The 22863-nt window shown below is 35.1% G+C and overlaps 4 protein-coding genes across 5 annotated transcripts; 3 read left to right on the plus strand and 1 right to left on the minus strand.

Moving 5' to 3' along the window:
* The first annotated feature begins 1432 nt into the window (after positions 1 to 1432).
* LOC147565874 (putative WRKY transcription factor 7) lies at positions 1433 to 3446 on the plus strand. Its single transcript, XM_086652353.1, has 3 exons — positions 1433 to 2478; positions 2586 to 2711; positions 2957 to 3446. Exons 1-3 carry the CDS (start codon positions 1631 to 1633, stop codon positions 3114 to 3116), a joined length of 1134 nt encoding a protein of 377 aa, XP_086508479.1. The 5' UTR covers positions 1433 to 1630; the 3' UTR covers positions 3117 to 3446.
* A 7113-nt stretch (positions 3447 to 10559) lies between these two features.
* Positions 10560 to 13748, minus strand: LOC147565875 (large ribosomal subunit protein uL30y-like). Of its 2 annotated transcripts, none has more exons than XM_086652354.1 (6): positions 13415 to 13748; positions 13052 to 13254; positions 12116 to 12216; positions 11901 to 12038; positions 11580 to 11682; positions 10560 to 11072 (listed from the first exon to the last, which is right to left on the minus strand). In XM_086652354.1, exons 2-6 carry the CDS (start codon positions 13235 to 13237, stop codon positions 10857 to 10859), a joined length of 744 nt encoding a protein of 247 aa, XP_086508480.1. In that variant the 5' UTR covers positions 13238 to 13254; positions 13415 to 13748; the 3' UTR covers positions 10560 to 10856. The 2 variants fall into 2 exon arrangements, with proteins under 2 accessions (XP_086508480.1, XP_086508481.1); XM_086652355.1 differs by having other exon boundaries at positions 13052 to 13246; positions 13415 to 13583.
* On the plus strand, positions 13705 to 16201 carry LOC147565876 (SUMO-conjugating enzyme SCE1-like). Its single transcript, XM_086652356.1, has 5 exons — positions 13705 to 13925; positions 14028 to 14111; positions 15510 to 15662; positions 15752 to 15865; positions 15973 to 16201. The coding sequence occupies exons 1-5, from the start codon at positions 13857 to 13859 to the stop codon at positions 16033 to 16035; spliced, it is 483 nt and encodes a 160-aa protein (XP_086508482.1). The 5' UTR covers positions 13705 to 13856; the 3' UTR covers positions 16036 to 16201.
* Positions 16202 to 19829: 3628 nt separating this feature from the next.
* Positions 19830 to 21656, plus strand: LOC147565877 (ethylene-responsive transcription factor ERF010-like). The gene has a single exon (XM_086652357.1). The coding sequence runs from the start codon at positions 20438 to 20440 to the stop codon at positions 20888 to 20890; it is 453 nt and encodes a 150-aa protein (XP_086508483.1). The 5' UTR covers positions 19830 to 20437; the 3' UTR covers positions 20891 to 21656.
* Positions 21657 to 22863: the final 1207 nt, after the last annotated feature.

The following is a 22863-nucleotide window of genomic DNA, read 5'->3' on the forward strand; positions in this document are numbered from 1 at the left end:
GAATTTAAATTTTCCAGTACTTGATATTCAAAGTTGTTTTTGCTCGAAAACTTGAAGAAGATAAACTAATAACGACTTCGAATTTACCTCAAGTAACCCTAGTTCTTTTGATCAAATTAAAATGATCGTTTTCCAATTCGAAACAATGTCAAAAGGATTTTCGAGTTCAACCTCAAATGCTATATCTAAATATAGTTTTATTAATGACCGGAAACCTGCATGAAGATATTTATGTTTGACACCTTGACAAATTATATGGGGCCTACTGAATACACATTATTTATCTAAATCTAAATAGGTATAGTTTGGAGAAGTGAATAGTGAGTGTTCATAATATCCGAATATGAAGAAATGGAACAAGTTTCGCAATCTTCTAACACATTCCAGACGCCATCAACTGATATCCCAGTTTGTAAGACATGTACTCCTAAACTGTGAAGGTCCACTTATTTAGTTAGGCTTTAGACCCGTTTCTTTTTTCTGCCGGCAAGTCCAATGTGGGCCTCGAGCTCCCAATTTTGGGAGCCCTTGATTTTAGGAGCCCCTGAGTTTTTTTCAATTCCAACGTCGGGCTCCTAACAGGGCTCTCAAATCTAAATTATGTAGGTGTGTAATGTACGAGTGCAGACTTTTGATTTCAAGTTTCAACTATAAATTATTATTTTCAGATATAAAATTGAAATTTAATATTATGTTAGAAAGAGAAGGAATTTTGAAAGATGGAAAAATTAAAAAAAAAGAAAAAATTAGAGAAATGATTGGAAAAACAAATTTAAAACAATTAATATTTTTTTGAAAAAATTTATTTTAAAAGAAAAATTTAAAAAAATTAGAAAAAATAAAAAGAAGTGGGGTGGATCCACCCCAAATAAAAATTAGAAAAAATAAAAAAAGGGGATCCACCCCAAATATGGCCGCTGGGAGTCCTCCAACGACCATATTTGGGGCTGAGAGCCCCCCAACCCGGGTTCCCATTTGGGACCCCGTAAGCATGGGCCTCCCAACCCCACCGGGAGCACAACCCCGGGGCTCCCGGGTTTGAAGGCAGTGGCTGGGGCTCCCAAATTTGAATTGGGAGCCCCAGCCGCCACCACGTTGGACTTGCTCTGCGGATCATAAATATGTATGTGTAAATATTTTGTAACGCCTCTATTTTCACCTCCATTTTTTGTAGGGGGTAATGTGAAAATAGCCCCCACCACGTTCGACTTGCTCTGCCCGTCATAACTCATAAATATGTATGTGTAAATAGTTTGTCACGTCTCTATTTTCACCTCCGTTTGTTGTAGGGGGTAATGTGAAAAATAGGATAGGTGAATGATTTCCATTTGGTACCTTCACACAAGTGTAACTGTGGTGGTAAAATACTACCAAACAATATACACGTGTCAAATTTTCACTGGTTAGAGCCTTTGACTGCAGATGAGCAAGAGACAGGCCAGTACTCTTTTAAGAGAGAGAAAGAGAGCATCAGTTTGACTCGAATCCTTTCTTTCTCTCTCTCTCTCTACTTTTTCTTCTTTAATTTTCTCTCTCTAGGTCATCTGTTTCTTTCATCTTCTTATAACTTCAAGTGAAATCTTTCTTCTCTTTCATTCTTTCTTTGCTCTGTTCTTCTTCTATTTCAATAATGGCGGTCCAACTTATGATGGGTTATAGAAATGAAAACAATTTTACAGCAAAAATGGAAGAAAAAGCAGTTGAAGAAGCAGCTTCAGCTGGATTACAAAGTGTTGAAAAGCTTATCAGATTGCTTTCTCAACAAAATAAACAACACTATGAAGCAGCGGCGCCACCGGAAAACCCTAAATCCGGCATGGAAACCGATATGGATTATAAATCTGTTGCGGATGTTGCTGTTAATAAGTTTAAAAAGGTGATTTCTTTACTGGGTAGGACTAGAACGGGTCATGCTCGATTCAGAAGAGCTCCTATGGGTTTGGGTTTTCCCTCTTCTTCTTCTTCATCTTCTCCTCCTCCTCCTTTACCAAATCAGATATTGGACGATTCAGTTCCGATTCCTCGTATGAATAAAGAATCGAATTTACAGATTTCTGGATCGATACCCAGAATTTATTGTCCAACACCGATTCAACGACTTCCACCTCTTCCTTCATCTCACCATCAACATCATCATCATAATCATCAGAATCAGAAGCAAAATCAGACTCAAAATCCTCAATTCCAGTCACTGGGTATCCCCAAAAATGGAGTTACTGAGAGAAAGGAATCATCAACTACGATTAATTTCACATCTTCACCATCAATTTCTGCTGCTACTTCATTTCTATCATCATTAACCGGCGATACAGATATCAAACAACCTTCATCTTCATCTCCCTTTCAGATAACAAATTTATCACAGGTTTCATCGGCGGGAAGACCTCCTTTATCTTTAAAGAGAAAGTGCATGTCTTCCGATGACGCTGCTGCTAAGTGCGGTGGAAGTTCTGGTCGATGCCATTGTTCAAAGAGAAGGTGAGTCGCCGATTTCTTCATACTTCCTCTGTATTTTCAGATTCCCCTGTTTCTATATTTTGATTACAAAAATATGAAATCTTTACCGATTTGAATAAAATTAACAGGAAATCAAGGGTGAAAAAAGTCGTCAGAGTTCCTGCGATTAGCGTGAAAATGGCTGATATCCCTCCTGATGATTATTCATGGAGGAAATATGGACAGAAACCAATCAAGGGTTCACCACATCCAAGGTAACGAGTCAACTCAATCCGATTCAGTGTCTCTATCATAATTATGGCAATGACCCAAGTTGGACTTTGTAGTCTATTGGTTGAAAAATTGAGTCTTTTTTCTTCCTCTAGCTCCATGTTTGAGTTATCTTGGTAATTCCGCCATTGACAACCGAGTTGACTCGGTTAATTAAGAGTATTAATCAATATACGATTCACAGCTTCATGGTTATTGATTTCTGATTAGGGTTTTGTTTAATGATCAGGGGTTATTACAAATGCAGTAGTTTAAGAGGTTGTCCAGCAAGAAAACATGTTGAAAGAGCTTTAGATGATCCAACTATGCTTATTGTTACCTATGAAGGTGATCATAATCATTCTCACTCTGTTATTGATACTGCTGGTTTAATCTTGGAATCATCTTAATAGGGAGTTTCATCAAACCATCAAGAAACTACCCAAATAAAAAAAAATAGCTTTAAACAAGCAAGCAAGAAGAACAAAGTTGGAATGGAATTGAACCACCCATTAATCAAAATTGAAGAAGAAAGAAGAGGCTCTGGTTCTAGTTCTGGTTCTTCAAGATTCATCATCTCCTGTAATACAATACAGGATCCAATGTTACTTCAATTTTTTGTTTCTTTTGTTTGGATTTATGGGTTGTTAATTAATTTTCAAATCCTGTTTTTTAATTCAAGTAAAAGAAATTTCAATGAAGTAAAAAAAAAGGATGATTGTGGATTTGGTGAAGGAAAAGTTAGGTTCTTATGTTTGATTTAATGATTTTTCTCTCGCTATTAATCTATAAGAATGATAGAAAACAAGAAAAACTAAGCAGATTACTTGTCGTCATTTACTGTTTAGTTGAACTGAATCATTGAAATCACGATTCTAGTAATCTACAATTTTCCTTATCTCACATCAATTTTTTCTCAAAGATATTATTTTGTTCTATTTTAATCAAGCATATAAGGTTGACAAATAAGATTTGAAGAGAGAAATGAGATCTATAGTTATAATGGTTCTTGCTAGTTGATTATCTACTTGATCTTTTTGTAAAAACTACTCAAAATTCTAATACTAATCAAATCTCCACTAAACCATAAAGTTTGACTATATAGGTATGTGTGAAATATAAAAAGACCCACTTGGGGTGGAATAATATAAAATTTTGTATAAAATAGTGAGTTAGTCAATGAGGGCTAAAGAAAGTGGAGATGGTGGAGTTGATTTTGTTCTTTGAGGGTGGAATTTGTTTATGAAATTACTTTGTCGTGTATTGGGACAGTTGACAGAGCATAACGTGACGTCTAATTTGTGCCAAAACTGAGAGAGAGAGAGAGAGAAAGGTGGTGGTGGGGAATAGGGAGGTTGGACTTTTTGGGTGGGAGTATCAATTTGTTTTAAATATTCTGTTGTTTAAGATTTGTCGTCTAGGATAGATTTATGGTTGGATTTGGTGTAGATATGATGTATGATTAATGGGTGGAGACTAGACCAGCAGAGAGAGAAAGAAGGTTTGGACATGAGGGAAGACTTTTGTAGCTAATAATCCAAAAATGGAGACACATGATAAGTAAAGTCAATATAAGCGGGTGAATAAATGATATGGTTGTTTTTTTTTTTTTTTTTTTTTTTTTTTTTTTTTTTTTTTTGTTAAATGGTATGGTTGTTGGTGCATGTAGTTTTACAATTTTGCACCAGGAGAATGACATCCTGCACCAAAATTTGTGTGTTAATAGATTTGGAGTTTAAGCATAATTTGAAATAGAAATTAAATCCACTCTGAGTAATTTATATATCTTAAATCTCCTGTTTTTTCATTCTAATAAACCATCCTTGGTAATCTTGGATTACCAAGGGTTGAAGAAGATAACTACAAATAAAATTGCTTCACAAGATTAATAATCTTCTTTTCTTAAAACCAATATTCTTCTCTTTCAATCACTCTTAAAAGAACCATTTCAGAAATCTCTCTTTCTCTTACCTCTCTTTGTTCTGGAAGTTGGGAATAATTTCTTCCCTTTCATTCCCTTTTATAATGATAAATAAGGAGGTTTACCTGTAGAAATAGGATTTCATTTTTTAGGCTTGAAAAAAATAGAATTTTCTATTTTTTTTTCCTAGACAAGGAATAAGGATAATCCTATTTCAATTAGGAGTCCTTTTATTATAAGGAGGGACCCCAACAAACTCCCCTTCCGTCTTATGAAGAGGGACCTACCACCCCCAAACCTGTTATTCAAAACACAGTTTTGTTTCAGTCCTGTATAAAGTACAACACTTCTTCCCTCTTGCTATCACCATTGACCCTTTTGTGAGCTTCCACTTTCCATCACAAAAGTGACTGTGATACCCTTCATCATCTAATACTCCGGTGGAGATTAGATTATATCGAAGATCTGGTATATGCCTCACATTCTTAAGAATCAATATACTCCCTGTGCTCGTCTCAATTTTCACTTCTCCAATTCCTACGATTTTTTAGAAACCTAAGTTTCCCATCCTAACTTTGTCAAGGTCACCAGTTCTGTAAGATTTACAGAAATCCTTACTTGGAGCAGCATGACAACACCTAAGTCAACCAACCATGTTGTTTCTAGTTCTGACTCAGTCATACTTAAGCAAGTGTCTTCACAACCTGAAAGTAAGATAATGTCATCACCTGATGAAACTGTTGTGACATTATTTTGTTCTTCATCATCCTTTTTTATTTTCCTTCTTTGGTTTTCTGCATTCTCTCTTGTAATGACCCATTTTTCCACAACCAAAACATTTAACATCTTTCTTTGATTTTGATCTTCCACGTGATTTATCACGGTTATCTCTCCTCCGTCTTTCTGTAACAAGTGCTTCTGAATGAGACTCGCCTGACGACGATTTTCTTCTTGTTTCTTCATTCAACAAACTACCTGTTACGTGATTCATACGCATTATGCCATTAGGAGCAGAACTGCTAAGAGACACCACAAATGTCTCCCAACTATCTGGTAAAGAATTTAGAAGAAGTAAGGCCTGCAACTCATCATCCAAAACTAACTTCATTATAGAAAGCTGATTTACTAGACTTTTCATCTCATTCAAGTGTTGAGCAATTGAGGTTCCTTCTTCATAGCCTTTTTGGCAGTTGTCTTCTGATCATATAATTCTTCTAATTTCCTCCATAGACTAAAAGCGGAAGTTTCCATGGATACATGATGAAAAATAGTAGAGTCTACTCATTGTCGAATAAATCCGACAACCTTTCGATCTAATATCTTCCAGTCTTCTTCATCCATCTTCATCGGTTTTCTACCGTGATTTTCAATGGGTGCAGCTAGGTCTTTGCAGTATAACAAAACTTCCATCTTTGCTTTCCACATCAAATAATTTTCTCCATCTAAGCTAATCATGCGATTACTACTCCCTTCCATATTTCTGAATGATAAATCTAGCCCGAGCTCTGATACCACTTGTTAGGAAAAAATAACCTAATTAACTTGTTCAGGAATATGAAGATAAACGATGTGAAAATAAAAGTAAAGACACCAAAATTATTTAACGTGGCAAAAAACCCCTCCAAGATAGAAGGTAAAAAACCACGGGACCTAGTCCAGAAATCTTCCACTATTATGATAATAATGGGTTACACAATTCTTCACCAAACCTATGGTGGATAAACCATATCTTCAAGATGTGTAAAAACACTCTTGGATAACAATTCTTCCCTAAACAAATAGAGGATTAACGAACTCTTCAATATGTGCGGAAACACTCTTGGATAACAACTCTTCCCTAAACAAATAGAGGATTAACCAATTCTTCAAGATGTGTGGAAACACTCTTGAATAACAACTCTTCACCAAAAATATGATGGATAAACTGAACAAAGAAATAGAAATCTCTTACTCCTTAGGATTTGAACAAATCCTAGATTACCAAAGGTTGAAGAAGATAACCACAAACTAAATTGCTTCACAAGAATAATAATCTTCTTTTCTTCAAACCAATATTCTTCTCTTTCAATGTCTCTTGAAAGAACCACTTCAGAAATCTCTCTTTCTCTGACCTCTCTTTGTTCTGGAAGTTGTGAATAATCTCTTCCCTTTCATTCCCTTTTATAATGATAAACAAGGAGGTTTACCAATAGAAATAATAATTCTTTTTTAGGCTTGAAAAAATAGAAGTTTATATCTTTTTTTCCCAAACAAGGAATAAGGGAAATCCTATTTCAATTAGGAGTCCTTTTATCATAAGGAGGGACCCCAACAAAGAAGACTAGGAGAAATTCGTTTTGAGGAACTTAGTTTCTCACCTAATTTGGAGGAAGAGAGAGAGAGAGGAAATTCGGTTTTCACAGAAGATGGAGAAAGGGATTTAATGTTTTAGATATTGTTGGTTCTAAAACTTTTAATTGAAAACTTATTTTTTATTTAATTTTTTTTTAAATAAATATGAAATATTTTGTAAACTTATTTGTAAGTTAATGTGTACTTACTAAAAGTGTCAAAGTCCCTTTACAATTCATGCCCCAATACACCTAAGCGAGGTCCCTGTACCGAGTAATTTATATCTCTTAAATCCCCTGTTTTTTTTCATTCTAATAAACCACCCACCAATGACCAAACTAGTCTCCCTCTCTATTGTACCTTTCTCTTCTCGCCATCCTTCTCCCTCCAATCTCTCAACCCAACAACAATATCAATCTATCTTCTTCATTCATCATCCAACTGAATACTTACAAAGGTGTGAGTGAAATCTTCTCTGTAGAACCTTTAATTTTTGATGTTTTTTTTTTGTTGTTTATGAGGTTTTCTTTTTGGGTTTTGGTGTTTGTGTTTTTTTTATAAAATCATAATTTGTTTTATTAGGTTTATAATGAGAATTTTATTTTTGGATTAGAATATTTTCAACAAAGAAAAACGTCAATATAAGCTATGTCCAATTTTCAAAGGGTTAAGTTTTTTCTTTGTAAAATACCTATGTATTGTAGGATTTTGATGATTTTGGTTGTTATTTTGTCTGTGTTTGTAGCAAAACTGAGTGTTTATAAAGGAGAAACAAGGGGTTGTGATCAGGGACGGAACCAGACCTAGAAATTAAGGGGGGCCAATATTAAGGCATATTTCTTAACATTCATGGAGTTATATGATAAAATTGATGATTTAAATTTTAAAGCACAATTTTATGCACAACTTGTTGGTCCTAGAAAGTGCAATCGCTCTAATGAACTAAAATATATAACTTCTTATTATATTTCAATTGTCTTTTCAAAAAACTTAAAAGAAAATGAAAATTTGCGTCTAAACTTTTTACTAGAATCAAGAAAATATATCTGAATTATGAAAAACTTACGCCTTTATACGAATTTTTATTTATTAGGGTATAGATAAGACAAGATTGTTAATTTTGCCCATAGGACACGGATTTTCTATAATTATTTTATGAGAAAGTAATAAATATACAGTGAAAATGATAATTGTCATTGCATTAAGTTTGGAGATATAATTGGGTCGTTCGAAGAGAGAATATGGAGAGGATCGTATATATGAATTAACAATCTTAAGATAGGAGAGAGAAAAATAGTTTGAGAATTTGTAGGGAGTGGATAGTTATTCTTACTTTTACACTTTTATCTTTTAAAAACTCCTTAAAAAGAAGGGTTACGATTTACAAAAAAGAAAAATAGGACGACCAAAATTTACAACTGAAAGTTATGTCAAAACACCAAAATCTGTCATTTGTTATGTAGATTTTAGAATTGATTCGTGAGATAAATTTAATTAATTCCATCGATTAATAAAGTACTACATTAACAAAAAAAAGTATTAACAAGAATAGCTTTTGTTGGGTGTTGATCCAAAAACCTTACAAAGATAAGAAAAATCTGAACGTGACAAAACTCGAACTCAGATCTCGCACACTCACAAGTCCCATCACTACCATCTCACCCATGCCACAAATCTGTACTGTTTTGACTTGCGAATTATTTATTTAACACATCGAGTGAGCAATCAACAATTCCTGAATGGACTTGCCAACAACCATTAATAATTTGCATACTAGCAACTTATTGATTTTGCATAAACTTCCGAGTACAAAACTATTGTTTGTTCGATACAAATTGTTGTTTACTCGGTATAAACTATTATTTGCTTGACACAGATTTCTGTGCTCAATACAAACAGTTGTTTGACAAAATCTGTTAAGCCAAATGAGACAAACAAGTTACCTAAAAAAAAGAATGAGAAAGAGAAAAAGAGAAAAACGTGAACAAGTAGCCGTTTGTTCAAGACAAAACAACTTTTTCAAGACAAATTGTTTCCGTCCATAGTCATCATTTATTTTCACCGAAACACTATTTGTCACTTTACATTATGATAATCACAACCTACTTTTTGCTTCAGCAAACATGGACATTTTTTAGCAACAAAAGCAAACAGAACAACAACTACGCTAAATTTAGGTCATCAATGAAACAAAAAGTAGTTTATTCATCGAAACTAAAATCTAGAGAGAGAAAATTGTGTTGTTTGAGATGTAGGAGAAGCAACCGAAATTTATAGGCAGAACTCATGGGTCATTTTCAAGTTTCTAATTTCGTTTTACTCACTTTTTACCTTTAGTGTTTTTTTTGCCATTACCGATCTTTTTTTGGCACAATCTGCCATCACCTGTACATGTAAGTTACACATAGATTGGTTCAGATTTGAAATCGAAAAAGAAACCTTACCTCGTTGTGATTAGTGTTGTTAATAATTGCCAGTGTTTTGGGGAAAGCAAAATAGTTTCCGGGGTGTGAAGACTTGGTCACAAATTGGTCGATTTTGTTTGACAATTTTATTTTGTAAGTTGTTATAGGGAAATAAATTTAGGGACTTAAAAAACAATTTCAAATTTAGGGAAATAAAAATAAAAAACCCTCCACCTCACCTCTCTCTCTCTCCCACCTCACCTCTCTCTCTCTCTCTCCCACCTCACCTCTCTCTCTCTCCCACCTCACCTCTCTCTCTCTCTCCCCACCACTCTCTTTTTCTTCTCCGACCGGCGACCTGGAAAGATTAAAAAAAAAATTCACTGTTCGGGTCTGTTTAAGAACAGACCAGATCTGGTCTACTCTTCGACAGGTCTGTTCCTGATTTTTGAAGAACAGACCGGAACTCCGGCGAAGGGAAACCCCTTCGCCGGAGTTTCTAGAGAGAAAGACAGTGAATTTTTTTTTTATCTTTCCAGGTTGCCGGTCGGCGACCTGGTCGGAGAAGACTGAGAGAGTAGTGGGGAGAGAGAGAGAGAGAGAGAGGTGGGGTGGGGAGAGAGAGAGAGAGGTGAGGTGGAGAGAGTGAGGTGAGGTGGAGTGAGGGGAGGTGGAGAGAGAGAGAGAGTGAGGTGAGGTGGAGAGAGAGAGTGAGGTGAGGTGGAGGAAGGTGAGGTGAAGAGAGACTGAGAGAGTGAGGTGAGGTGGAGCGTTTTTTATTTTTATTTTTATTTTGAAACATATTTCCTATAAAATATGTTTTCCCATAAAAATTTCAAATTTTTTTTTTTTGCCCAATCATGGAACAATCACAACACATTCGGCCGACTTATGTCGTGATCTACCATGATTGACCAAGTATCTTCTCCCTCTCTCATACTGGCTACTTGGCTAGTCTGGGGTAGACAAGCTTTTCCAGTCAAGTGTCACGATTGAAAGCTTGTTGCTCACTGAATACACACGGTTTGCACTCATAGTTTACTTGTTTAGGATGATATGGACACAAGTTGATGCTAACTTACTAGGCCTAAATTTAGGGCAATCACTATTCTCATGTGGGATGGAACATGGAAGGCTATTGTTATTCTTTTCAACTCGTTTGAAACAACTTTTCTACAAGAACAGAACTGAAGATATTCCAAACCCAATAGAAACAGCAGTTTAGGTTTCATATCAGGTTTACAAAGAACTCGGTAAAATCCATGGTTGCATAAAAGAAAACAGAACAGTAGCAATTAACGGCAAGATTTTCAAAAAAAAGTCGGAGCTTTCAGAACAAAACAGAACTAATTCCAACCTGACTATAAGAATGTAAATAGGTTCTCTAGATTACAGACTACTATATTCTGCCCCTATTCAAAATTCAACCAACACTGCTAGTTCAAGTTCAGTTACCGATTTAAATCAACATATTCAAAATTTTGAAGAAATGATTAAGCCATCTTTTTTATGAGCTCGTTGATTTCATCTTTACGGTCTCCTGCATCACCTCCGTCTCTGATCGGTTTTTTCTTCAGCAATTTACCTCCTTCTGGCCTGTTGAGCTTGAATGGCCACAAAAAGTTTACAACTTCTTTGAAATGAGGACCGGCATTAGCAACTTCGTTTACAATATCTTCCATACATAGAATGTTATATTTCCCTAGTTCCTGTATTGTCAAAAGAAACACCAAGAATCACACAACCCACTCGGGTAACAAATAACTAATCACACTGCGCAAGCAGTTCATGGAACCTGAAAAATTGAATGTTTGAAAGAACCCGCTTTTGTTGACTAGCACTGGTTAGAGCAGTTAAACTCTGTTGGCTCGGACTCGGGCTCAGTCTTAAGCTGATTCCGAGCCAAGTCCGAGTTTAACAGCTTCTGTTAGTGGTCAAAGGAATACCGAAGTTGACCCTTTGAACTCTCTTCCAGGCCTTGATGTCCCATGCTCTATGTTTACTGAACTAAGTAATGTAGTATTGTGATATCATACTACACTCGGCTTCGGATTCTTTTGTATTTATTTAGTTAAAAGTATAAGACCAAAGCAATACTAAGAACACCATAATCCTTCAATCGTAGTGGTTATTCTCAGTCGACTGGTTAGTCTCGACTCATAGTACACGTTAAACATGGTTTGATCAAATTGCACTTAGTTTTATTGACCACATACCTGCTCAATAACATTATTGTCAGTCAGAGGTATCTTCTCCTTGTTTATGTTTCCGTAGCCTTTTTTATAAATCAAATCTTTTATGCTCTTTAGATTAGGATATCTGCAAAAGCCGAGTAAAATCTGGTAAGCGAAATGGACCAACTACAAAAAAATAAGATTATTTCATGAAATTCAGTTTTCATAATAGAGGATACAATCATGAAAACAACCCATCTTTTAGACGAAGAGAGAGAGATCACTGGGTTTGTATCCTTATCGCAGATTCCGAAACTTGTTTTGAGATTGCAAACCAAAACAAGAGCTTAGTTTCTTTCTTACCCATATGTAACATAAGGTTCCACCATACGCAGCATTTCCATCACTCCTTCATTAGCCTTCACAAAGACCCCATTGTAGATTGACCTCAATTTCAAAGAATGCAAAATCTTCCTCGTCTTCAGATGCATATCGTTTGTGCTGGAATGTAGATAGGTTATACGATCAATTAACAGAAAGAAACTAAGAGGAGTAACAGAAAAGAGTATGTTACCCACCCGCGGATGCGAATGACGAACAACAACTTTGATTCAGGGTCAAATTTGGATGATGACTTTCTCTGCTTTTTCCTATGTTTCATTTGTATGAAATCCAATTCCTGGAAATAGCAAAACAAGTAATAAGCATTCTCAATGAATCGAGCTCATATGGTGCATCAGACTGAGATTATTTCTGTTCAAGCATAGTAACTACACTTAAAGAAACAGATCCTATTAGCATGCAACATACAAGATACATCATCAATTCAAAATATTACACAGGCAAGCAGAAAGATCGAACATTGTCAACATGAGGGACAGCTAAGCAGTTGGGCTCGCAATCAGCCTAAGGCCGAGCCTGAGTCGAGGCCGAGTATAAAGAAGTCATGATGAATGAAAGTCATTCTCTCCTTTCTTCAAATTGTCTTGATTCTTTTATTTTAAGGTAATATAAAAAGTTAATTTGGCTATGTTGCAAGAAGAAGCAGATCTCCACACAGGTTAGTATAAAATTAGGATCTTATCATTTCAAATTTAAGTACTTGCGGACTTGCCCATGATTTCAGTCTTGTTAGTATACAATTCGGATTTCAATATTTCTAATTTTTGAAATAGGAACGAGTTACCCACTGTAAATCCGTGTCTGTCGGGTCTAGGGGATATTAAGGCACTACCAAACTATGCACCATAAAGCAATCCAATGATTGAAAAGTGGTACTAGTTTCCTGACAACGAGTTGATCGGTGATTAGTGAGCCGACTAGCCTGAGTTTGGGCTAGTCGGTAGTCGCCAACTGACTCGGGGCAACAAGAATATATTTGATTTTTAGCAAAACAGTAGATAGACTACATGAGAGAACTAGGTTTACAAGATTTCTTATATTTGGCTTTCTTCCATAGTAGGTATGCTATAAGAGAACTAGGTTTACAAGATTATACAATCACAAAAACTAACCTTGTTGCGATATTCTTTAATGTATTCCTCGGCTCTTCTAAAAACAAGCTTCTTATTTTGTGTGTTCCTTTGTTTGCGTAGTTCAGTTTGTTCTCTCCTTTTAATTGCCCAATCCTCATTGTTTTTCCTCTTTTTCAGCACTACCTCATTGACATATGGGAGGGACTTTGGTTCTTCATCTGCCATCACTATTAACTAATCTCCTGCAAAATACCAAATGAATAACCTACAACTTAACAGCCCTAACTTTGAATAAGGATAAGATATAACAAGACCTACGATTTTTTAACTTATGTTTGGAGGAGACGATAACTAACAGAAAGAAAAGCATGAACATAGAGAGAGAAGGAGAGAGAAGCAAACCTTCACTGTGAGGATAAACGGCGGCGGTGCGGTGCGGTGTGGTGTTTCCGTCGGTGGCGAAGGAGAGAGAGGGAGGGTCTAAGGAGAAAGAGAAAGGAAGCTGGTAGCAGAAGTTGGAGGAGATATAGAGGGGAGGGTTTCTTTAGACCGTTCGATCATCAGCTCAATTAGGTTTTACAATTAAACCCATGGACTTTAAAATACAACCGGGTAAAAGGCCCGACACTTATAAACAAAATTGTGGAAAACTGGAAATAAAACAGCTCCATCAACGGGCTGGACTTAGGCCCGCTGTATTATGGGCCAAGCAAATTTTCAAGAGAAAGATTGACTTACCAAATTTGGGAGAAATCGAGAGTGATCTTAAAGGGCGGGACGACTTTAGTAGAGAGAGAGAGAGAAATAACCAGGAAGTCAGTTGCTAGAGAGAGAGAGAGAGAAGATGTCTGGAGGCATAGCGCGTGGTCGTCTTGCAGAGGAACGTAAAGCTTGGCGTAAGAATCATCCTCATGTCCGTACCAATTTTCTCTTGCTTGATCGTTACTGTCAATTTTATTTTTTAGGTTTTCTTGAATCCTTCCATCAACATTGATTTCTTGTTTTGAGTTTTTAGGGTTTCGTTGCAAAACCAGAGACAGCTTCAGATGGTTCCATCAATTTAATGGTGTGGCAGTGTACGATCCCCGGTAAGCAAGGGGTAAGTCACTTCTTTTCTCTTTCTCTCATGTTTATCAAGAACAAAAGACCAACAGTAATCTCATGTTATTATTATAGATTTTAGGGCGAAGATCTTTTTAGGACAAGGGATTCAATAGAGAAGCAAATTCCCTTTACTTTCATGTGTTCAATTTGAATTTCCCCTAATTATGTACATTCCTTGACATTTGATTACTAGGGTTAGTAATTACCCCTTCGACATAGAAGGAAAACCAATCTATTTATACAGTTGTGATGCTAAACTTGATTCCTGACTCTCTCAAAAACATCTGTATTGGGGTAATTACTAGGGTTAGTAATTACCCCTTCGACAACAGGCGGAATTAGACGCTATGTGGGTATCTTTGATAGTTTATGGACAATTATCCTAAATAATATAAACTTATAGGGATGTATAATTAATACATCTAAATTCAGACACTCTATCTCCATAAAACTTAAAATCTTAACTAGTTGAATAAAAAATGTTTTAGTTAACTAAAGAAATTGGATTAATCCAGACTAAAGAATCCAGTACGCCAAATTTGGGCCACTGGAAATCTGGAACGCAAACCCACCCAAAAAGGGTGCCAGGAATCGGGTATGCAGTACGCAAGGTGTGTTAGAACATCTAATAACGTTGGTTGGGATGTATTAGTTGCTGGCTTGTAGATCTGGTAGAAAAGCATATCATAAACACTTCTATATTCTTTGGAGGGGTTTGGCTTATTATAATTTTTGAGGCACCTTCTTCTTGTAAGTGATAGTCATCTTTTTAGGATTTATTGAAGTGAGGTTGTTGACCTTTCCAGCATTCAATGTGCATTCGTTATCTCTTATTGCTCTTTCGTCTGGAAGAGATTGAGCAGTCTCTATGTAGTCTTGTGTAAATCAGAGACCAATTTCTAAATCTTTAATTCTTTACCACTTTATGCAATCTCTGCAACCTTGTATATTTAAAAACTGAAGGAGTGCCCACTTAGAAATATAGGTAACCAAAATATTCTTATATTTGCTGGATGAACTTCATTTTGCGAAGGTATTTCCTGATCTAAAGCTGTGTGGCATGTTTTAGGTTTTATCTGGTTAATTTATCAATAAAGGCAAACTCATACTCGCCCGCTCTTGTTATTGCTACTATCTTGTTTGTAAGCGCGAACTCTTGAAATAACAAATAATCATTTGCTTGCTGCTACTGATTATGTTTGTGTTTGGTTTGAGTTAATGGTTTACATGATCCTCTCTAACCTATTTATCTTCACTCTTGTACTCCTCAATTTTGTAAATAGAAAAAGGTAATCTAGAACAAGATGAATAAGCTAAGATTACGGAACCTAATTATCGTGTTGTGATTTGTTTTTGCACTATCCCACCAATTTTCTTTCATTTAATTTTGCAGACTGATTGGGAGGGTGGTTACTTCCCTCTCACACTCTACTTCAGTGAAGATTACCCTAGTAAACCTCCCAAGTGCAAGTTCCCTCCAAATTTTTTCCATCCTAATGTCTACCCATCAGGAACTGTGTGTCTATCGATCCTCAATGAGGATAGTGTGAGTACCCTAATACTGTGCTTCTTTGTACTTTCAAACTCGTGATTGATTGTATATTGAATACCTTTCTCCTGTTTTCTTTTTATTAGGGTTGGAGACCGGCTATTACAGTGAAACAAATTCTAGTCGGCATACAAGATTTGCTAGACCAACCCAACCCTGCAGATCCCGCTCAGACAGAGGGATATCACCTCTTTATTCAGGTATACTGTCAGCTCAAGGAGGATTAAAAAGTTCTTATTGGATTTGAGAACACTACAATTGTTCCCTAAAAAATTGAAACTTTGTACTAAAAATCTGATTCTTCCAGGAACCGATCGAGTACAAGAAGAGGGTAAAGCAGCAGGCCAAACAATACCCACCTATAATCTAAACGTGATGCTGTTGATATACCCAGGAGTCGCCTTTTCTCTGTAGACATTTCATGAATTTTAGTCTTTATGATGTGATCAATAGCTAGGTGCAGTTGACATTAACAAGACCTGTGAAACTTATCCGACTCTAAACTATATATTTGTTAGTAGATGTTCATTTCTTGCCGCGGATTCTTGTTCTATGTTCTAACCTTAATACTCCGTCTTCTTCCATAAACTTTTCATTTGAGAATGAGGTTGTTTCTTTACCCCCAATTTGTTTTTCTAACAGAAAAACATCATGTGTTCGGGCAAAGAACGGTTGGTGTTTATCCTTTTCTTTTAATCTCTTTTAGGACCCAAGTTAGAATTTGTTTTTTTTTTTTTGAGAAAATCGACTACGATATTCGTTAGTCGTTACAAGACATTGATACATCATGAAGATGTGATAAACACGATAACTGCCTGAGTTAAATCGATAATGAAAGAGACCTAAACCTAACTAAACATGGCTTAAAGCTAACAAATTTATTACATTATTTATACATAACTCAAGTTCTATAAACTGTGGAATCTACCTGAGAATCGAACCTGAGATCTCAAGAATTTTAGAATTTTTGTGCCTTTCGAGAGTTCTTATTTCGTGATCTCCTTAGTGAAATCAGATCTTACCACAAGTAAGCTTTTTATTAGATGTATTATAATGGTAAAGTCTACTTCTAAATGTCAATTTCAAATATATTACAATATATATCCACCACCACCGACCTAATTACATAGTATACTATGTGTAAGTGGTAAAATATTATATACCCAAAAAAGTGTAAACCACTTGTCCACTCATATGAAATTCCAACTATATACAATCACAAACAACCAAAGAACCAATTGTTTCAGTAAACCTTACGTCAAAATAATATAAGTAAAGGCCAGCGCTTTGGGGAAAGCTAAATAGTTTCCGGGCTGTAAAATTTTAAAGGGAATATGTATAATTTTAGAGATTTTCCGGGGAAATAAATTTTAAGGGGAAATAAAAAAAAACACTCCACCTCACCTCAATCTATCTCCACCTCACCTCACTCTATCTCCACCTCACCTCACTCTCTCTCCACCTCACCTCTTTGTCTTCTCCGATTTGGTCGCCGGCCGGAAAATTTTCCGGCCGGCGACCATTAAAAAAAAAAAAAAAAAAATTCACTCTCTCTCTCTCTCTAAACTCCGGCGAAGGGGTTTCCCTTCGCCGGAGTCCAGGTCTGTTCTTCAACAGACCTGGACTCCGGCGAAGGGAAACCCCTTCGCCGGAGTTTCTAGAGAGAGAGAGAGAGTGAAATTTTTTTTTTTTTTTTTTTTTTTAATGGTCGCCGGCCGGCGACCAAATCGGAGAAGATAGAGGTGAGGTGGAGAGAGAGAGAGGTGAGGTGGAGAAGCTATTTTGCTTTCCCCTAAATAAAATTGTCAAACGAATTTGACTAATTTTTGACCAAGTCTTCACACCCCGGAAACTTTTTAGCTTTCCCCAAAGAGCTGGCCTAAGTAAAATAATATTTGGGTGGAGATTTATCTTCGCATATTTTGTAGTTGACATAAATTTATATATTAATCTAATAATATACTCTCTCAATTTTGACAACGTTTCTTTTATGATATTTGGGGAGATTTTGAGCGTTTCTTACAATTTTCCGATGTTAAATTCCATTTTATCCATTAAACATGTTTCAAAATTCTGAAAACGTACTTCTCGTTGTTGTCTACACGAGCTTGTTGGGGTCCAATAAATTTACTATTTTCACAGCAAGTACTACAATTACGATAACTAGAATTAGTTTGTGGACCACAAATTTTGTTAGTGAATATACAAGTCCATCTGAAAATCAATAATGTTCAATCCTTGGAATTGCCCGATTTGGTGAACTTTTAGCCGGTGGAAAGAGGATGTTTTAATCTTTTAGGGTATGGGTGGTGATATGTGTGAAGAAACCTTAAGTGGGTGTCACAAATAATTACCTAAATTAACCACTCTCTTCAAAGTTTTATCTAATTAAGTATTGTTGTAATCTTAATATGATATTAATCAGATTGACTTAGCCGACAAATGTACCTGATTGTACGATAGATTTAGCAAACACATCTATTCGAGACTTGAGCTAAGGATACGCATGTGATTAACATGTATAGTTTTACTAATACACAATTAATAACATCTATTCTCGCACCCACTAAGTGAATTAATTAATAATTAATGATTTAATGGCCTCTTATTAGGCTCATTCCCATTTGTTTATTTAGTCGGCTAGGTTAAAGTGATTCTTGTTAGATCTCTTTTTCTTAACTTAATTAACAATAATTCTTTTGTAGAATTTATCTAAACAATTATGTGATTTTTTCGACCTTTTACCTACATCAAAAGTAAGAAAGTAAATTAAGGAAGAATAATTCATTGATTGTAATGATAAATCATTATTAACTTGTAGACTTGAAAACTAATGAAGTGCGTGTCTAAGCTATCAAATGATAAAAAGAATCTACAAATCCACCTACACTACAACAAAATCAACCCCATCTTGATCTTAATCAAGCGTTAAACACCAAAATGTGAGTATTCCTGTTAACCCTAAGACGGTGATTGTTAGGCTTATTCAATTGAACTTCTACATCAAAAGTAAGAAAGTAAACATACCTTGACATGCACAATTTCATGTGAATAATGTAGGTTCATTCTTCAACAAAAAAAAATATGTAAGTTTATGCCCTACTATCGGTAGGCAAGTCCAAAAATTTGGAAGGATTTGAACCATTGATTTCTTATATGCGACATAACTTCTTAGCCACTAAACCACAACTTAAATCATGTTATATTTCTGTTTAGAATATAGTTGCTATTTCAAAATCTATATAATAAAAGAGGGTATCTTTTTTTTTTTTGTTCTTTTAGAGTATACACTCTTCTTCAATGACTAAGATCATACTTCCCAAACTTATTTATAAGGGTTAAAATTATGTTTCTCAAACTTATATTCTAATTCTCTTCAACGACTAAGATTACACATCCCAAATTTATTTCTAAGGGTTCAAATTATACATCTCAATCTAATCTTCAAACCCTCCTCGATAGCTACACTCTCTAACTTATTTCTATGGGAGATTATACATGTCCCAAACTTATCTTCAAACTCTCATCAACGGCTACGCTTCTTGAACTTATCTTTACGGATTAAAATTACGCATGTGCTAGAATTTATTTGTGCCGACAGACACAGATTATACCTTCATTAACATATAATATCTAAAACATGAGGTTATTTATGACGTTAGAGTTCAAAATGGCCGTTGTAGTTGCTTTTCGCACAAGCCGCCCCTAATAATCGAGGAGCTCGGTGTGCATTACATTTTTGATGAGGGAGTTGTTATAGAAATTTAGGCTTCCACCACCCCATCCATTATTTAAAAACACATATTAGATGATGCTATCTTAATGGAACAATGAAAATGATACCTACCATACAAAACAGTGAAAATAAGCTGTTGATCAATAAAAGAAAAAGATACCAAAATAAGATAGAGGGAGAGAGGTAGTGACTTTGTCGGTGAATTTAAGATTTTCTTTTGAAACTACTTCTATATGAGACTGAGCCAGATAAGGAAACCATCCAACCTCACTTCATCTGTACTAAAATTCCGTACACGTGGAGGAGATCTTATTTGATTTTGAGTTGTCCATCAATGAAAGGGTAAGTCGGATAAGATTTCATACGGCTTAGAAAATATTATCTCATAGCCGACCTTAATAGCAGACAAAAAAACTTAGTGAGGGAAAAAGAAACCTCCAAACTTGGGAAAGGATTTTGGCTGGCTCTTCATAAGATGAAAGACACACAGAGATACAGATACCAACAGACAGACTGTTCATCTTTTGTTTTCATATATAAAGAGTTTGAAGAGTAGTAAACGTAGAGAGAGAAAGAGAGAGGGAGAGAGAAAGAGACTCTCAAAGTTCATAACTTGGTGAAAGAAATCCTACCCATGTTTTATCATCAAGAGGATTGATTTGGGTATCTTCTAGTTTTGTTATATTCAAAGAGTTTGGGAGTTAGAAAAGAACAGAGAAATTACAGAAGGAGAGCTAAAGAAGCCCTAATTTCAAATTCCAGCTTTGATTATTAGGTTTTTTTATTGGAGGAATATTGGATTGTTAAACTAAGGAAAACCCAAGTTTTATTATCAAGAGAAGTAATTTGGGTTTCTTGGGTTTTTGGATTTTTCAACTGAGCTAGTGTAAAAACAGAAAAAACATTCCAAGCTTCAAGCTTGAGTTTTGGTAGAGCAAATCTGAAACTGTTAAATTAAGAGATACCCATTTCTTTTCATCAAGAGAATTAATCTGGGTATCTTTTATTTTTTTTATTGTGATAATTTGAATTTGTGATGGAAAGAGAGTGTTGTTCTTCAAGTACAGAATCATCATCTCAAAAGAGGGGAAGACAGAGAGATAAGCCATACAGAGGAATAAGGATGAGAAAATGGGGGAAATGGGTAGCAGAAATTAGAGAACCAAATAAGAGATCAAGGATCTGGCTTGGTTCTTATTCAACACCAATAGCTGCTGCTAGAGCTTATGATACAGCTGTTTTTTACTTAAGAGGTCCTTCTGCTAGACTTAATTTCCCTGAATTTGTTGTTGATGAAGATGAATTTCATGATGATATGTCTGCTGCTTGGATTCGAAAAAAAGCTACTGAAGTTGGTGCTAGGGTTGATGCTCTTGAAACTGGATTAGTTCCTAGTTCTCATAGAGGAGGAGTTAATTCTTCTTCTAGACCATCTTTGAAACCTGATTTGAATGAAGAACCAGAGCCAGATAGTTCAGATGAATACTGAGTCTCTCTCTCTCTCTCTCTATCCATCATAGAATTTAGAAATATGTCAGGGAGGAAAGAAAAACTAATAAGCAGCAATCTTATCTGGTTTGATGTGATTTGTCCTTGAGATGATTTGATACACTAAAACTCGAATTAAGGCAAGTCACTTAGAATTTCTGTCCGCCCAGTTTTTCTTGTTCCCTAACATTACTCTAGGTTTTATCTGTTCGATGACTTTGGGTCGGAAAATTACCCGCATCAAAAATTTTTTTTCCTACAAATTCATGATCATGGGTCTGTGTTAAAAGTTGGCTGAGATTTATAGAAGATGAGGAACTGGTAGATGGCCTACTTGAGTCATGCTCATGTTGAAATGGGGAAGAAGAAGAAAAGATAAGACAGTTCCTAGTCGGAGCCATTGCTGAGGAGGTTCTGTTCTTCTTCTTTGTGGTCCATATAGAAAGTGAAGAGAGAGAGAGAGAGGGTTAATTTCAGATATGTGGTGGCATGGTGGTCCTGAACAGTGAATTTGGTTTAGTAGCTTTATTATTTTGGATTATGATTTTGAAAGATGTAATTGAACAGGGGAATTATAGGAATGGGATGGTTGGTATTAATGAGTTCTGTTTAGCTGTTTTTGGTTAATATGGTAGGTTTAATAATGAGTTTTGCTTTGCTGCTTTTAGTTAAAAAAAATGGTAGGTTTTCTTTTCCTCTGCTTTTTCATTAATCAGTTAAGTTATTGTTGAAGATTTGAAATTTAAAGTTGCAATTTTGGGACCCAACCAGCAGAAAATGATGTTGCATTTAAATGAACATATTTCAATAGGTCACTTCATTTCTTACTCTTTTTTTTTTTTTTGTTGAAGGTCACTTCATTTCTTAAGATAGTAGTAACTAATACTATTTGAATTTGAACAAGTAAAAGTCATTTTTTTAAGAATTTTTGGGTTTATAGCCCAAAAAACGGGCCCTAATAAGACATTTAGTCCTCTCTAATCCTATAAAGGGTTTCAAAACCAAAAAAATAATATAAATGGATATCTAGTCCATTTGGTGTCATCTAGAGAAAAAACACAAATCCCTATAATACCAAATAAATCATAATTCCTAATCTAACCTTCTTAATATATTATAACTGATTTATCTTCAAAATCCATAAAGATCTTCTTCCATTTTTATCTCACACATTCTCTCTCCAATCACGTTTTTAAACAAAGAAATATATATTATAACTGATTTATCTTCAAAATCCATAAAGATCTTCTTCCATTTTTATCTCTCACATTCCCTCTCCAATCACGTTTCTAAACAAAGAAACGTGATTCATTATTTTCAGTAACCGAAACCTCTTTATTCTCTCTCTAAATCCGATTCACATAACAAAACCTCCATTAAACTCAGAAATCTTTTTTCATCTTCATTAGATTGTTTTTCAAACATTCGTCTTCTAATCCTATACACAAGCTCAGAACTTCATTTCCATTTATGTCTCTTCATATCAAGTTAATCAGGTAAAACATAAATCAATTTATAAGTTTTTGTGATTCTATTTCAATTTATAGTAGTTGATTCTCTCTCTCTACATCTTAATCTACTGAAAATCTTCCATTAAAACAAAGAAATTGTTTCATATTCATTAGAGTTTTTCAAAATCAGTTTCTTAATTGTTAATCAGGTAAACAAAATTCTTCTTTAATGATTCTGTTTCAAATCGAGTATGTTATTATTGTATTTCTCTCTCTAAAAGTTTCTTTAATGATTTCGATGTTGATGAAATAATCCTTCATTACTAATTCCTATAAATCGAGTATACTTATTGTTGCAACCAATCATCATATCAAATATCTTTAAATATGTAGTTTAAACCTAATGATATTCGTACTTTTTCTTCAGATCTGGTTCTCAATCCGTACGGATTTATGAAACGTGATTTTTTCGTACGGTTCCTCATAACATAATTAACAGTACATGTACTTTATCATAAATTAC

Source organism: Eschscholzia californica, unplaced genomic scaffold, assembly GCF_041429995.1.
Source record: "Eschscholzia californica isolate CP2 unplaced genomic scaffold, dmEscCali1.0.p SCAF_1, whole genome shotgun sequence".
Taxonomy (NCBI): domain Eukaryota; kingdom Viridiplantae; phylum Streptophyta; class Magnoliopsida; order Ranunculales; family Papaveraceae; genus Eschscholzia; species Eschscholzia californica.